Consider the following 14704-nt stretch of genomic DNA (forward strand, 5'->3'; position numbering starts at 1 on the left):
TGTGTGGAGCCTTTCCCTGCTCCTGACACACTCCCAGAGTTTGTGTGAGCCTTTTCCTGATCCTGACACACTCCCAGAGTTTGTGTGAGCCTTTTCCTGCTCCTGACACACTCCCAGAGTTTGTGTGAGCCTTTTCCTCCTCCTGACACACTCCCAGAGTTTGTGTGAGCCTTTCCCTGATCCTGACACACTCCCAGAGTTTGTGTGAGCCTTTTTCTCCTCCTGACACACTCCCAGAGTCTGTGTGGAGCCTTTCCCTGCTCCTGACACACTCCCAGAGTTTGTGTGAGCCTTTCCCTGCTCCTGGTGGGAGCCCCGGCCTCAGGCTCTGCTGCAGAGCCCGTCCAGCCCCAGCTGGGAGGGATGGCAGCAGGAAAACACGGATAAACCCCGGGAAAAGACTGAAACAGCTGCACGTGGAGCAGTGAGGAGGGGGGACACAACCCCCGGGGGCCCACGTCCAGTGTCCCACAGCTCGGGATCCCCCCGGGCTGGCCCCCAAACCCAGGAGGTTTCCCAGGAAAAGGTGCCAGGTTCCCAAGGCAGACTGACTCCCAACTCCAACCCCAGCTCACAGCACCAGGATCAGAACAAAACCCTTCTCTAGGAGCTGCTCCAAGCCCCAGAGGCACAGGAGCAGGGATGTCACCTCTCCCTCCCTCTGCCCCTCAATGGGACCTGCTGCTCTGCTCCCACAAAGCCCGCGGTCATTCCTGGTCTCTGCTCCCACAAACCCCGCGGTCATTCCTGCTCTCTGCTCCCACAAACCCCGCGGTCATTCCTGCTCTCTGCTCCCACAAACCCCGCGGTCATTCCTGCTCTCTGCTCCCACAAACCCCGCGGTCATTCCTGCTCTCTGCTCCCACAAACCCCGCGGTCATTCCTGGTCTCTGCTCCCACAAACCCCGCAGTCATTCCTGGTCTCTGCTCCCACAAACCCCGCAGTCATTCCTGGTCTCTGCTCCCACAAACCCCGCAGTCATTCCTGGTCTCTGCTCCCACAAACCCCGCAGTCATTCCTGGTCTCTGCTCCCACAAACCCTGTGGTCATTCCTGGTCTCTGCTCCCACAAACCCCGCGGTCATTCCTGGTCTCTGCTCCCACAAACCCCGCGGTCATTCCTGGTCTCTGTGAGGAAACCCCAGGAGCTGCCCTAGGGACAGCCAGGGGTGAGGAGCTTTTGCCAGAACTGGAGAATCCCTCTGGATCATCCCCAGAGGAGCAGGGTGGGAATTCAGGGCACTCAGAGCCACTTGTGCACAGAAAACCTGGAGCAGGCTCCTTGCAGGGACCTGGACAGGGAAACAGGTGGCACCTCCAAAGGGACAACAGTGGCACGAGGGAAGAGGGACAAAGACAAGCTCAGGAGGAGCAAAACGGGGCGAGCTGAGCACAGAGTTTGTGTGGTCACCCCTGAGGCAGGCCAATCCCCCCCGATCACGGCTGGGGGCTCTTGGGATGTGAACAGCTCCAGGAAAGGTGAGCAGGGCAGGTGAGGCCTCCCCACTGCCACCAGCTCACATTCCCGGTGGGAATTAACCCCTGCCTGGAGAACAAACTCCTCAAACTCCCCAACTCCTGATGTCTGTGCCCTCCTGCTGCTGCCTTCACCCAGAGCAGCGCAGCCACCGACCCCCTGGATCCCCCCTGGATCCCCCCGGGTCCCTGACAGCCCCAAGCCCAGCCGCGGGGTTCCTCAGCACCCCAGGGACCCCCCAAAGGCTCCCCCAACCTCTGAGGTCCCATATCTGCCACCCCACATCCCCTCAGGGCTCCCTAAACCCTGAAGGGTCTCCTCCAAGGCACCCCCGAGCCCCAAATTCCTCCTCATCCTCCAAAGCCTCCCCTCCAAGGCTCCCAGGACTCCTCCCGCCTCTCCAGGGCTCACCCCAGAACCCTTCTCCCTTTAATCCCCCCACATTTGCAAACCCGCACGGTCACTGCCCCCTGTTCGCACCCCTGACATTCCCCTGGAGCCCCCACAGCCTTAGGCTCCCTGCAGACCCCCAGCCCCGCTGACTGCCCCAAAACCGGGGGCTCACCGCAGGGACCCTCAGCCCTGAGCCCCCGGGGACCCCGGCCCCATCCCGGGGACCCCCGGCCCCATCCCGGGCTACTCTCGGGGACCCCCGGCCCCATCCCGGCCCCATCCCGGGGACCCCCGGCCCCATCCCGGCCCCATCCCGGGGACCCCCGGCCCCATCCCGGCCCCATCCCGGCCCCATCCCGGGGACCCCCGGCCCCATCCCGGCCCCATCCCGGGCTCCCCCTCAGGGCCCCCCGCGCTCCCCCCGGCACCGCCCGGGCCCCTCGCTGCTCCTTTGCCCCGCCTCGGGGGCGGGGCTTGGCCTCAGAGCGGCACCTCCTCGCCCGCCATTGGCCACCTCGCCCGCCGCTCCGGGGCTGCGCGCGATGCCATTGGCCGGGACGCGCCGTCACTCAGCGCGGGGCCGGGGCGGGCGGAGCCGCTGCCCCACGAAAACTCGGGGAGAGTTGTGGGGGGAGGGGCCGGCCGGGGCTCCCGCCGCTCCCGGGGCTCTCCCGCGGCCGCCGCGGAACCTCCCGGGGCGGCGCCGCCGCCGCCGTGCCGGGGCCGCCGTTACCTGAGGGAGCCGGGCCGGGTCCTCGCGCTGGCGCCGCTCGCGCTGGGGCTCCCGCCGCCCCCCCCGCCCCGCGCGCGAGGCTCTCGCGAGACCCGCGGGGAGGTAACGGCGCGGTGGCCAATGAGATGCTCCGGGGGCGGGGCCTCGACAGTGAGGGGCGTGGTCACCACGCCCGGGGGGCGTGTCCAGAGAGAGGCCCCGCGCGCTGCGGGCACCGCGACACGTGGGGAGCGGGGACATCGCGACAGGCGGGACAGGACCCTAACCCTAACCCCTGGACACCCCGGGGACACCGCGACAGGCGGGATAGGACACCCCTGGACACCCCGGGAACACTGGGACACCGCTACAGCCGGGACAGGACACCCCAGGGACACCCCCAGCTCACAGAGACCCCCCCCGAATCCCAGGCACTGCTGGAACTGTACCCCCCAGCAGCGGGGACACCCCAGACCGCAGGGGCAGCCCAGGCGCTCCCAGGCATCAGGGACATCCCCGTCCCTTTGGGGACACGCTGAGGGCTCTGAGCTGGGTTCAGCCCAGAGGGGACACTGCCACCTCCCCAGGGGTGACCCTGTGGGGACAAATCCAGCTGCAGACAGGTGACACTGCCAGGGCCACCAAAGAGACACGAGGAGCTCAGACTGTCACCAAACCGTCTTTATTCCCTGTCCCCGGCACCCCCGGCCGGGCACGGGGCCACCGTCCCTGCTCACGGCTCTGTCACTGTCACCTCACGGCTCTGTCACTGTCACCGCCCACTCGTCACATGGCGAAGAGGATGAGGAAGGCCACCATGAGGCAGAAGAGCCCCATGGCCTCGGAGAGGGCGAAGCCCAGGATGGCGTAGGAGAAGAGCTGCTGCTTGAGCGAGGGGTTCCTGCAGGAGCAGGGCTGGGCTCAGCGGGGCACGGCCACCTCGGTCCCTGGCCCTCCCCCAGAGTCCCCTGTGCCCCAAGAGCCCCTGTCCCCCAGAGCCCCCTGTCCCTGTCCCACTCAGAGTCCCCCCGTCCCAGTCCCTGACCTGGCGTAGCGGATGCTGAGGCTCCCACACAGTGTCCCCCTGTCCCTGTCCCCTGTCTCTGTCCCTGTCCCTGTCCCTGTCCCTGACCTGGCGTAGCCGATGATGAGGCTCCCGAACACGGTTCCGATGCCGGCCCCGGAGCCCGCCACGCCCACGGTGGCGGCGCCGGCCCCGATGAACTTTGCGGCCGTGTCGATGTCCCGGTGGGCAGCGCTGGTCCGCAGGGCGCGGGGGGCTCCCGGCCGGCCCTGGGGGACAGTGCGGGGGACAGTGCGGGGGACAGTGCGGGGGACAGTGCGGGGGACAGTGTGGGTTAACCCCGGCCCCTCCCGAGCCTCAGTTTCCCCCGCGGGGCGCTGCCCCCCCGCCCAGGTGCGTTACCTGCTCCGGCCGCGCCCCGGGGCTCAGCGCCGCCGACAGCGGCTGGGCCAGCAGCCGCGGGCTCCTCCTCACCTGCGGGACACAGGAGCGGCTCACCCGGGGGACAGGGGCGACAGCCACCGCTGCCAGCCCCTCGTGGGACAGCTGTCCCGACACCCTGCGGGTGGCACTGCCAGCGCTGGGTCCCCTCAGGGTGACCGGAGACCCCAGCCCCTGTCACTGCCCACCCAGGGGGCTCCAGCCTGCCCAAAGTGTCCCCGAGGGGTCACCCGTCACCCCCAGGGCGGGGACAGGGGACAGGGGACAGGCTGTCACTACTCACAAGCGCAGGAGCGGAGACGAACTTTGCACAGGTGAACATGGCGAGGACGGAGGGACACACGTGGGACACGGCCCCAGGGGACACGGGTGGGACGCGGCTGGAGGGGACACGGGCACCAGGAGTGAAGGGCTGAGGCACAGAGGGTCCGGCCCCACGGGTGACCCCGGGTGTGGAGGAGTGACACAGGGGACATGGGGACACATGGGACGGACAGAACGTGTCGCTGTCACCCGGGTGGCACCTCCCGGCAGTCAGGGATGGCGGTGTCACCCCCGGCTGGGGGACAGGAGCTCCCAGGGGCCTGGGGACCCCCGGCCCTGGCGGGAGATGCACTGGGGAGAGAACCCCGAAAGGCCGCGGGAGGGAGCGAACGTCCCCCCAAAAAGGGGATGCCCCAAGCCGGGTCCCGAGGCGGCGACACCGGCCTTGTCCCCACCCGCAGCACGGGGGGCTCCATTCGCCTCCCGTCCCGAGCGGCTCTGTCCCCTCCCGGGCCTCAGTGTCCCCTCCCGGGCTCTGTCCCCTCCCGGGCTCTGTGTCCCCATCTAGATCTCAGTGTCCCTCCAGAGCTCTCACTGTCGCCCCGGGGCTGTGTGTCCCCTCCCGGGCTCTGTGTCCCCTCCCGGGGCTCGGTGTCCCCTCCCGGGCTGTGTGTCCCCTCCCAGGCTGTGTGTCCCCCCCCGGGCCCGGTGTCCCCTCCCGGGGCTGTGTGTCCCCTCCCGGGGCTCGGTGTCCCCTCCCGGGCTCTGTGTCCCCTCCCGGGGCTCGGTGTCCCCTCCCGGGCTGTGTGTCCCCTCCCGGGCTGTGTGTCCCCTCCCAGGCTGTGTGTCCCCCCCCGGGCCCGGTGTCCCCTCCCGGGGCTGTGTGTCCCCTCCCCGGCTGTGTGTCCCCTCCCGGGCCCGGTGTCCCCTCCCGGGCTCGGTGTCCCCTCCCGGGGCTCTGTGTCCCCTCCCAGGCTGTGTGTCCCCTCCCGGGCTGTGTGTCCCCTCCCGGGGCTCGGTGTCCCCTCCCGGGCCCGGTGTCCCCTCCCGGCTCCGGCCGCCCCTCTCACCGGGCTCCGCCGGGCAGGTCGCGGCCGCTCCGTGTGCGCAGGCGCGGCCCGGGAGCGCGGCCGGGGGCGGTGAGGCCGAGCGCGGCGCCCCCTGCCGGGCGGGAGGACCCGGAGCGGCGAGGGGCCTGGGGCGGGGCCTGGGGCGGGGCGTGGGGCGGGGCGTGGGGCGGGGCGTGGGGCGGGGCTTGTGGCGAGGGCGGAGCCTGCGGCGGGTGTGGGGTGGGGCCGGGGGCGGGGCTTGGGTCGGGGCCGCGCGCGCCCTCTGGCGGCAATAACGGGGAGCGCAGGTGTGCGCACCTGGGCTGGGCACGTGAGCGCCACGTGACCGCGAGCGCGTGCGAGGCCGGGGTCACCGTGTCCCCTCCGTGTCCCCTCCGTGTTCCCTCCGTGTCCCCTCCGTGTCCCCGCCGTGTCCCCGGAGGCGCAGGGAAGGCACACTGTCACCCCCAGGCGCTGTGTCACCTGCCTCAGGTGCAGTGTCCCCTCCCAGGGCTGTGTGCCCCCCCGCTGGAGTGTCCCCCACCTTGGGGACATTGCCAGGGGTACATTGTCCCCCCCGGGTCCCGTGTCCCCCCTTGGGGACATTGTCACCCCCGGGTCCCGTGTCCCCCCCGCCGCCTTTCTGGGCAGCGCTGCCGCGGGAGCCGTCACGGCCATTAATTAAACCCGGGCGATAATTAACTGCCATTAACGGGAAATCAATAACGAGGAGCCGGGGCTGGGGGGGGCTGCGGCTCCCGCAGAGGGGGGGAGGGGGACCCCAGATCCCCGGGGGGGCCGCGCCCCCTCCCCAGCGCCCCCAGGTCCCTTTTACGGCCACGATCCCGCTCCAGACCCCCCGAACCCCCCAAACCCCAAATCTCAGCCCCCCAGACCCCAAATCTCAGCCCCCCAGACCCCCTATCCCCCAAATCTCAGCCCCCCGAACCCCCAGACCCCAAATCTCAGCCCCCCAGACCCCAAATCTCAGCCCCCGGATCCCTCAGCCCCCCCAAACCCCCTGCGCCCCCCTCCCGCCTCCCCCGCCCTTCCCCCCTGCCCCTCCCCCCTTTGCCATCTTTTTTTTCCTCCTTTTCCCATTTTATTGTTTTATTCCCCATTTCAGCCGCGGCTCCATTTGCTGCCCTGAACGGCTCGGATTTAACCCCAAAATCCGCCGTGCGCCGAGCGGGGGAGGGGCGGGGGGGTCCAGAGGAGCCTCCCCGGTCACCCCCAGTCCATCCCAGTCCATCCCAGTTCATCCCAGTCCATCCCAGTCCCCCAATTTCCCCTCAGTTCCCCCCAATGGGTTTCGTGTCCCCGCCCTGGTTTTGACCTTGCGGTTAATGGAGGGGGGGGCTGAGGGGTCTGGGGGTCTCAGGGGGGTCCCAGCGGGGGTCTGGGGGGGTCTCGGGGGTTTGGAGGGTCTCAGGGGGGTCTCAGGGGGTCTCCCACTTTCGGAGCCCATGGGGCTGGGGAAACTGAGGCACGAGTGGGGAGCGGTGAGGGCTGGTGTGAATTTGGGGGGTGGGAGGGTCCGGGGGGGATTTTGGGGGGGGCTTCAAGGGACAGGGGACACACGCGTGGGTCTGGGCGGTTTGGGGGGGCGCGGGGGGATGAAGGGGATGGGGTCATCGGGGGGGGGGGGGCTGCCGCATCCCGGGGGGGACAGGGATGGGGACACCCTGGGGACACCCTGGGGACACCCTGGGGCCGGGGGGCGTTTTTGGGGGGGTCTGGGCCGGCTCCCCTCCCCCGCCGCCCCCGGGGTGTCCCCGGCCGGGGGGACACGGCGACAGCGGCGCCCCCGAGTGCCCCCCGAGGTGTCCCCACCGGCAGCGCGTGGCCACCGAGCCCCCGGGGGTGGCACCGGGACCCCCGGGGCCGTAAATCGGTGCCCGGTGGCGACACGGAGCGACAAAAGCGACAAAAGCGACAATGATTCAGCCGGGATGGCGTCATGGGGGGCGGGGGGGAGCGGGAACCGGGGGGTTGGGGGATTCCGGGGTTTGGGGGAAATTCCGGGGGTTTTGGGGGAGAATTCCGGGGTTTTGGGGGAGAATTCCGGGGGGTTTGGGGAGAATTCCGGGGTTTTGGGGCCGATGGAAGCGGCGGGGGGGAAATGCCGGGTTGATGCGCGGAGGTGCAGCAGAATTTGGGCTGCGAAAATGCCAAAAACTGGCCCCAAAACGGCGTCAGCGTTCCCGGAACGGGGGGCCCGGTCCTGGGATTGGGGCGGGGGTCTCTCACCCCGGGAACTGGGGGGTCTGGTCCCAGAATTGGGGGGTCTGGTCCCAGAATCTGGGTCCCTCACCCCAGAACTGGGGTCCCCCGCCCAGGAGCGGAGCATTTCTCCCCCCGGAGCCCCCCTCTCCCCCGCGGTGGCTCTGGGCACAGCGAGCCGTGGGGGTCCCCAAAACCCCCCTTTTGGGGGTCCCCAAACCCCCCGGACCCGCTCGGCCGCCGCAGCCGATTTTCCCATTCGATTTTTCCCCTTTATTTCTTTTTTTTTTTTTTTTTTTTCTCCTTTTTTACACGCTCTTTTATGACAAACTTTACTTTACGTGTGACATTTAAAAGCTGATGGGATCTTCCCTCCCGGACAGGGGAAATGGAGATATTTATTGGGGGCTCAATTTATTGAGATTTACTCCGACAGCGCGTCCAGGATCCTGCGGGGCCGGGAAATTTGGGAATTCTGGTCCCCCGGGAGGGGCTGGGGACAATCCCTGGGCTGGGGACAATCCCCGGGCTGGGGACAATCCCTGGGCTGGGGACAATCCCCGGGCTGGGGACAAACACGGGCTGGGGACAATCTCTGGGCTGGGGACAAACCCGGGCTGGGGACAATCTCTGGGCTGGGGACAATCTCTGGGCTGGGGACAATCTCTGGGCTGTTCCCGAGGCTACCCCAGGAAGAGGGGGACAGGGGACAGGGGACAGGGACAGGGGACAATGGACAGGGGACAATGGACAGGGGACACCCAGGGACAGGGGACAATGGACAGGGGACAAGGGACAGGGGACACCCAGGGACAGGGACAGCTGGGGGCGCACAGGTGCCACCCCCGGGCCCGGCTCTGTCCCGACACGGGGACATTGTCGGGACAATTGCTCCACCCTCAGGGCGGCCCCAGGAGCGCAGGGCCCTGGGGCACCCCCGGCATCCCAAATCCCCCGCAAAAACCCCAAACCCCCCCAAAAAACCCCAAACCCGGCCCGGCTCTCAGCAGCGGCTCTGGCGCGGAGGAAAAGCCGAAATTTGGGGTGCGAGGGGGAATTCCGCCTCTGCTGTCACCTCCCGGAGCCCGGGGGGCGCCCCAAATCCAGCCCTGAGCTTTGGGGTCCCTCCCAGAGCGCGTTCGGGGGCGGAGGTTTTGGGGTCCCTGCTCAGGACAGGATTTGGGGGGTTTTCTCTCCATTTTGGGGCGGAGATTTTGGGGTTTTCCCCCCCAGGACAGGATTTGGGGTCCCTGCTCAGGACAGGATTTGGGGGTTTTCCCCTCGATTTTTGGGGTTGAGGTTTTGGGGTTTTCCCCCCCAGGCCAGGATTTGGGGGGGGTTCTCTCCATTTTTGGGGTCCCAGCTCAGGACAGGATTTGAGGGGGTTTCTCTCCATTTTTGGGGTCCCTGCTCAGGACAGGATTCGGGGTCCCTCGGCCAGCCCGGAGCCGCCTCGGGAAGCAGCCGCAGTTTGGGGTCGGCTCCACAAAAGGAGGCGAAAGAAGCGGCTGGGAAATGAATATTTAAAGCAGAAGGAAAAACCCATTAAAGCTCATTTCCATTCCCAGCGCAGCCCATTAAAGCCGCGCGCCGGGGGAGGGGACAGGAGGGGACAAGGAGGGGACAGGAGGGGACAAGGAGGGGACAAGGAGGGGACAGGAGGGGACAGAAGGGGACAAGGAGGGGACAGGCGCCGCCACCGGCTCTGCCCCGGCCCGAGCCCGGCCCCGCCGTGCCTCAGTTTCCCCGCGGGTCGCCCGCAGCTCCCGCCCGGTTTTCCCAGGTGAAAATCGGGGAGGGGAAATGGGGAATTTGGGGCAGAAAAGGGAGAAAAAATAAAAACCCCAATCCCAGCCCGAATGGCGGCGGGCTCGGGCCATCGCCATTCGAATGCAGCGGAGGAGGAGGAGGAGGAGGAGGAAGGGCGGGAGCGGCGCCGTCATTTGGGGCCCTCCTTGGTGGGGAGACGGGGACAGGGACAGGGACAGGGACAGGGACACTGAGGCCGAGGGAGGAAGAGTGGGGCCGGGGAGGAAGGACGTGCCCAAGGAGGGAGAAATCCTTTTTTATTTCCTTTATTTTCCTTTTCCTCTTATTTTTTCCCTTTTCCTCCTTATTTTTCCCTTTTTTTTTTTTCTCCTTATTTTTCCCTTTCCCGCCTTACTTTTCCTTTTTTCCCCTTCTTTCCTCCCCCCCTTTTTTTTCCCTTTTCCGCCCTTTTCCCCCTTTTTTGCCTCATTTTCCCCCTTTCTCCCCTTTTCCATTCTCCCTTCCTTCCCCCAATCCTAAAAAATCCCCCAATCCCAAACACCTCTCCTCCCCTCGAACCCCCCAAATCCCCATAAATCCCACAAATCCCCTCAAAACCCCAACTATCCCCCAAACCCCCCAATAATCCCCCCGAAAATGGGATTTTTCTCCGCCTTTCCTCACTCCCGGCTGGAGGAGGTGAAGCCTCGGCCCCGCAATTCATCATTTTTATTTCCCGCTGTAACTGACAAATTGTTCCGGATTTTACATCGGATCCCTCCAGGCGAAGGGGGCTGCGGCAGGGGAATATTTCCCTTTTTCCCCCTTTTTTCCCCTTTTCCCCTTTTTTTCCTTCTTTTCCTTTTTTTTCCATTCCCTCACCCCCCCCTTTTTTTTTTTTTTTTTTTTTTTTTTTTGCGTGAACAAAATTTTTTTTTTTTTTTTAAAAAAAGCTCATAAAAGGCAATAATAAAATAAAAAACCTGGGTGTTAAAACAACCCGAGAGCAGCTCGGTGCTGGTAATGAGCACCGCAGAGAGGCCCCATAAACCTGAGCTGGGCAGAATTTCCCCCACCCCAAAAATCCCCTTTTATTGCCTCAAAACCACCGGGGGAAGATCCAGCCCCGGCAGCTGCAGACACCCCCAAAATCGCCTTTATTCCCCCCAAAAAGCTGTGCTGCTGTGGCTGGAAAAAGGGCAAAAAAAATAGAAATATATATATATAAAAATAAATATCAATAAAATATTAAAAACCTGATTTTTTCCTCCATTTTTTCCCTGCAATGCTGGGCTCTTTCTCCTCAAAAAAATCCCATTTCCAGCGGGATTTTAATTGTCTTTGAAAAGGTCAGGAAATGTTCCTTCCCTCAGGTTTTATCCCGATTTATTTATTTATCCCTCCCGGGGGGAGCCGGAGCTGCCTGCAGCAAACCTGCCGCTCTGGGGGCAAGAAATCAATGAAATCCAATGGAAATAAAGGGGAAAAAAATCAATGAAATTAAAGAGAAATAAGGGGGGGGGGAATCAATGAAATTAAACAGAAATAAGGGGGAAAAAATTAATGAAATCCAATGGAAATAAGGGGCGGAAAATCAATAAAATGAAACAAAAAGAAATGAGGGAAAAATCAATAAAATTAAACAGAAATAAGGGGGGGATCAATAAAATGAAACAACAAAAAAAGAGAAAAATCCATAAAATTCAACAGAAATAACGGGGAGGAAATTCGATAAAATTCCACAGAAATGGGGAAAAAAATCAATGAAATTAAAATTAATGAATTAAGGCCCCTGAATCAGAGAATTTCCCCAAAATCCCCCAGAACTGCCCCAGTTTTAGGCCTTTTTGGGGTCATTCCCAACGGGCCTCGGCCTCCAAGAACTGGGGGGGGTCCCTCGGGGGGAAATTTCCTTTTTGGGGGTGAAAAAATCAAATATTTATGGGATTTTTATTGCATTTTATGGATTTTTCTGGGATTTTTTGTTTTTACGCGGTTTAGCGGGATTTTTCAAATGGCGGTTTTATGCGGTTTAGCGGGATTTTTTACGGAGTTTAGCAGAATTTTCTAATGGTGGTTTTATGCGGTTTAGCGGGATTTTTTACGCGGTTTAGCGGATTTTTCAAATGGCGGTTTTCCTCGGTTTAGCAGATTTTTTAATGCGGGTTTATGCGGTTTATCGAGTTTTTTTACGCTGGTTTATGCGGCATTTTACGCGGTTTAGCGTGATTTTTACGCTTTTTTAGCGGGATTTTTCAAATGATGCTTTTACACGGTTTAGCAGATTTTTTAATGCGGGTTTACGCCGTTTATCGAGGTTTTTTACGTGGGTTTACGCGGAATTTTACGCGGTTTAGCGGGATTTTTAACAGATTTTGTTTTACGCGGTTTTGCGGGAGTTTTAATTTTTTTTAACACGGTTTTATGTGGAATTAATGGGATTTTTTTCACGTTTTTACACGGCTTTGTGGGATCTTTACGGTGATTTTTTTAAACAGATTTTATGCAATTTTACGTGGTTTTGCAGGATTTTTAACGGATTTTTCACACACTTTTACGCGGCTTTATCAGGCTTTTATAAGGTTTATGCGACTTTGCGGGCTCTTTACTGGATTTCCGAGATTTTTAAAGGGTTATTTTTTATGCAATTTTGTATGTTTTTTACGGGATTTACGGCTTTTTAGCCGATTTTTAGTCGATTTTTAATGAGATTTTACTCGGTTTTATTTGCCTTTACGGATTTTTAATGCTTTCTTTTCGGATTTGCCATGTTTTTTTATAGGATTTTAGACGGTTTTATGTGATTTTTTAATGTGGTTTCAAAGCGATTTTAGGGTTATTAAGGGCTTTTTAAACGCGATTTTGCAGGATTTTATGGGATTTTTATGATTTTTTATAGCTTTTACAGAATTATTATGGGATTTTACTGACTTTACAGGATTTTACGGGATCTCGCGGGATTTTATGGGATCTCGCGGGATTTATGGGATTTTACGGGTTTTACCAGGATCTCGTGGGATTTTACGGGACTTTATAGGAATTTGCAGGATCTCGCGGGATTTTATGGGATCTCGCGGGATTTATGGGATTTTACGGGATTTAACAGGATCTCGTGGGATTTTACGGGACTTTATAGGATTTTGCGGGATCTCGCGGGATTTTATGTGATCTCGCGGGATTTATGGGATTTTACGGGATTTAACAGGAGATCTCGCGGGACTTTATAGGAATTTGCAGGATCTCGCGGGATTTCTGGGATTTACGGGATTTAGCAGGATCTCGTGGGATTTTATGGGACTTTATAGGATTTTGCGGGATCTCGCGGGATTTTATGTGATCTCGCGGGATTTATGGGATTTTACGGGATTTAACAGGATCTCGCGGGATTTTATTGGACTTTATAGGATTTTGCGGGATCTCGCGGGATTTCTGGGATTTACGGGATTTAGCAGGATCTCGTGGGGTTTTACGAGATTTTACAGGTTTAAATTCCGGGTTTAAACGGCGCCCGTTCCCACTGGCGGATCTATACCCGAAAACACGGATCCTGCAGGAAAATCGGGAGTTTTTTGGGAATAATTCAGTGGAAATGTCATTTTCCCACCGGGGACGGGGACAGGGAGCTCGGGGCCTCGCTGGGTTTCGGAGTCAAAAAAGCAATTAAAGGGGAAATCGGTAATTAGCGCCGGAACGTGGCCCCATAAGGGATTTAATTCCCTTTTCCCATCCCGGGTCCGGCCTCCCCCGAAGTGAGGGGAAAATATAAATAAACCTGGGGTGGGTTTGAGGCACAAATCCCCCAAATCGGCTCAGAAACCGCCCGTTTTGGGCGGGGAAAAGGCGAGAACGGCGGCGAGGGATGGAAATGGAGAAAATTGAAATCTCTGCTGACGGCGCGGAAAGAGAGCAGGGAAAACAAAATAAAAAATAATGAAAAACCCAATTAACGGTGTTGGATTTGCTGATCCCGAGGAAAAGGAGCGGGGAGTGGAGGCTGCGGGGTCCCGAGGGTTCTCCGCGGAGATTTGGGGTTCCCTGGATTTCATCCCACTTTGATCCCAGAGGGATCCTTGGCTTTGTTCCCACAGCCCTGGAGCATCCCAAAACCCCTGAGGGATCCCAAAATCCCCGAGGGATCCCAAACCCCTGAGGGATCCCAAAACACCTGAGGGATCCCAAAACACCTGAGGGATCCCAAAATCCCCGAGGGATCCCAAACCCCTGAGGGATCCCAAAACACCTGAGGGATCCCAAAATCCCCGAGGGATCCCAAACTCCTGAGGGATCCCAAACCCCTGAGGGATCCCAAACCCCTGAGGGATCCCAAACCCCTGAGGGATCCCCGGCTTTGTTCCCACAGCCCCAGACAGCCCCAATTCCCGGCGGGACCGTCCCAGGATGGGCTTTGATCCCAAATCCCTGGAGAATCCTTTGTTTTAACCCCACAGCCCCGGACAATCCCAAATCCCTGAGGGATCCCAAAATCCCTGAGGGACCCCTGGCTTTGACCCCTCACCCCTGAAAATCCCCAAAATCCCTGTGGAATCCCCGGCCCGGAACCGGGGGGAGCAGCCGCCCCTCTCGGGGTTCCGGTGTGGGACCGGGGCTTCCCCGCGGGACCGGGGCGGTACCGGTTCGTCCCGGGTCGGTCCCGGTCGGTCCCGGGGTCGATCCAGTCGGTCCCTGTCGGTCTCGGTCGGTCCGGGGCAATCCCGGGGTCGATCCCGGTTCGGTCCTGGTTCGGTTCAGGTCGATCCGGTCGGTCCCGGGGTCGGTCCCGGTCGGTGCCGGCCGGTGCCGGTCGGTCCCGGGTCGGTCCCAGTCGGTCCCGCTCGGTCCGGGGTCGGTCCCGGTCGGTCCGGGGCAGTCCCGGGGTCGGTCCCGGTTCAGTCCTGGTTCGGTTCAGGTCGGTCCGGTCGGTCCGGTCGGTCCCGGTCTGTCCGGGGTCGGTCCCGGTCGGTCCCGGGGTCGATCCAGTCGGTCCCGGTCGATCCCGGTCGGTTCCGGAGTCGGTCCCGGGGTCGGTGCCGGTCGGTCCGGTCGGTCCCGTTCGATCCCGCTCGGTCCGGTCGGTCCGGGCTCGGTGCGAGGCGCGGCGCGGGCGCTAGGTGGGGAGCTGGGCCCGGCTGCGAGCGAACGGACGGCGGAAAATACAACCCAGAACCGGGGAACGGGAACCGGGGCCGGCGGGAGCGGGGCCGGGGGTCCGGGGGTCCGGGGTTCCGGAGGGTTCTGGGCAGTCCCGGGGGGTTCGGTGGGTCCCAGGGGTCCTGGGTTCCGGGGTCCGGGGAGTTCTGGGGGGTTCAGTGGGTCCTGGGGGGTCCCGGGGTGGGTTTGGGGTCCGGAGGGAAGGAAGGAGGAAGGGGAGCAGA

General features: G+C 61.6%; 2 protein-coding genes across 2 annotated transcripts in view; both read right to left on the reverse strand.

Moving 5' to 3' along the window:
- The window catches only part of LOC136372706 (cyclic AMP-dependent transcription factor ATF-7), a 46739-nt gene extending 44054 nt beyond the window's left edge, over nt 1-2685 (reverse strand). Inside the window, exon 1 of the mRNA XM_066337434.1 lies at nt 2604-2685. The gene's annotated coding sequence lies outside the window, so the exon portion shown is untranslated. The remainder of the gene's footprint in view (nt 1-2603) is intronic.
- A 557-nt stretch (nt 2686-3242) lies between these two features.
- Nucleotides 3243-5412, reverse strand: ATP5MC2 (ATP synthase membrane subunit c locus 2). The gene is made up of 5 exons (XM_066337536.1): nt 5382-5412; nt 4331-4427; nt 4009-4080; nt 3715-3887; nt 3243-3483 (listed from the first exon to the last, which is right to left on the reverse strand). The coding sequence occupies exons 2-5, from the start codon at nt 4367-4369 to the stop codon at nt 3369-3371; spliced, it is 399 nt and encodes a 132-aa protein (XP_066193633.1). The 5' UTR covers nt 4370-4427; nt 5382-5412; the 3' UTR covers nt 3243-3368.
- Nucleotides 5413-14704: the final 9292 nt, after the last annotated feature.

This window comes from Sylvia atricapilla, chromosome 29 (assembly GCF_009819655.1).
Source record: "Sylvia atricapilla isolate bSylAtr1 chromosome 29, bSylAtr1.pri, whole genome shotgun sequence".
Classification (NCBI taxonomy): Eukaryota; Metazoa; Chordata; class Aves; order Passeriformes; family Sylviidae; genus Sylvia; species Sylvia atricapilla.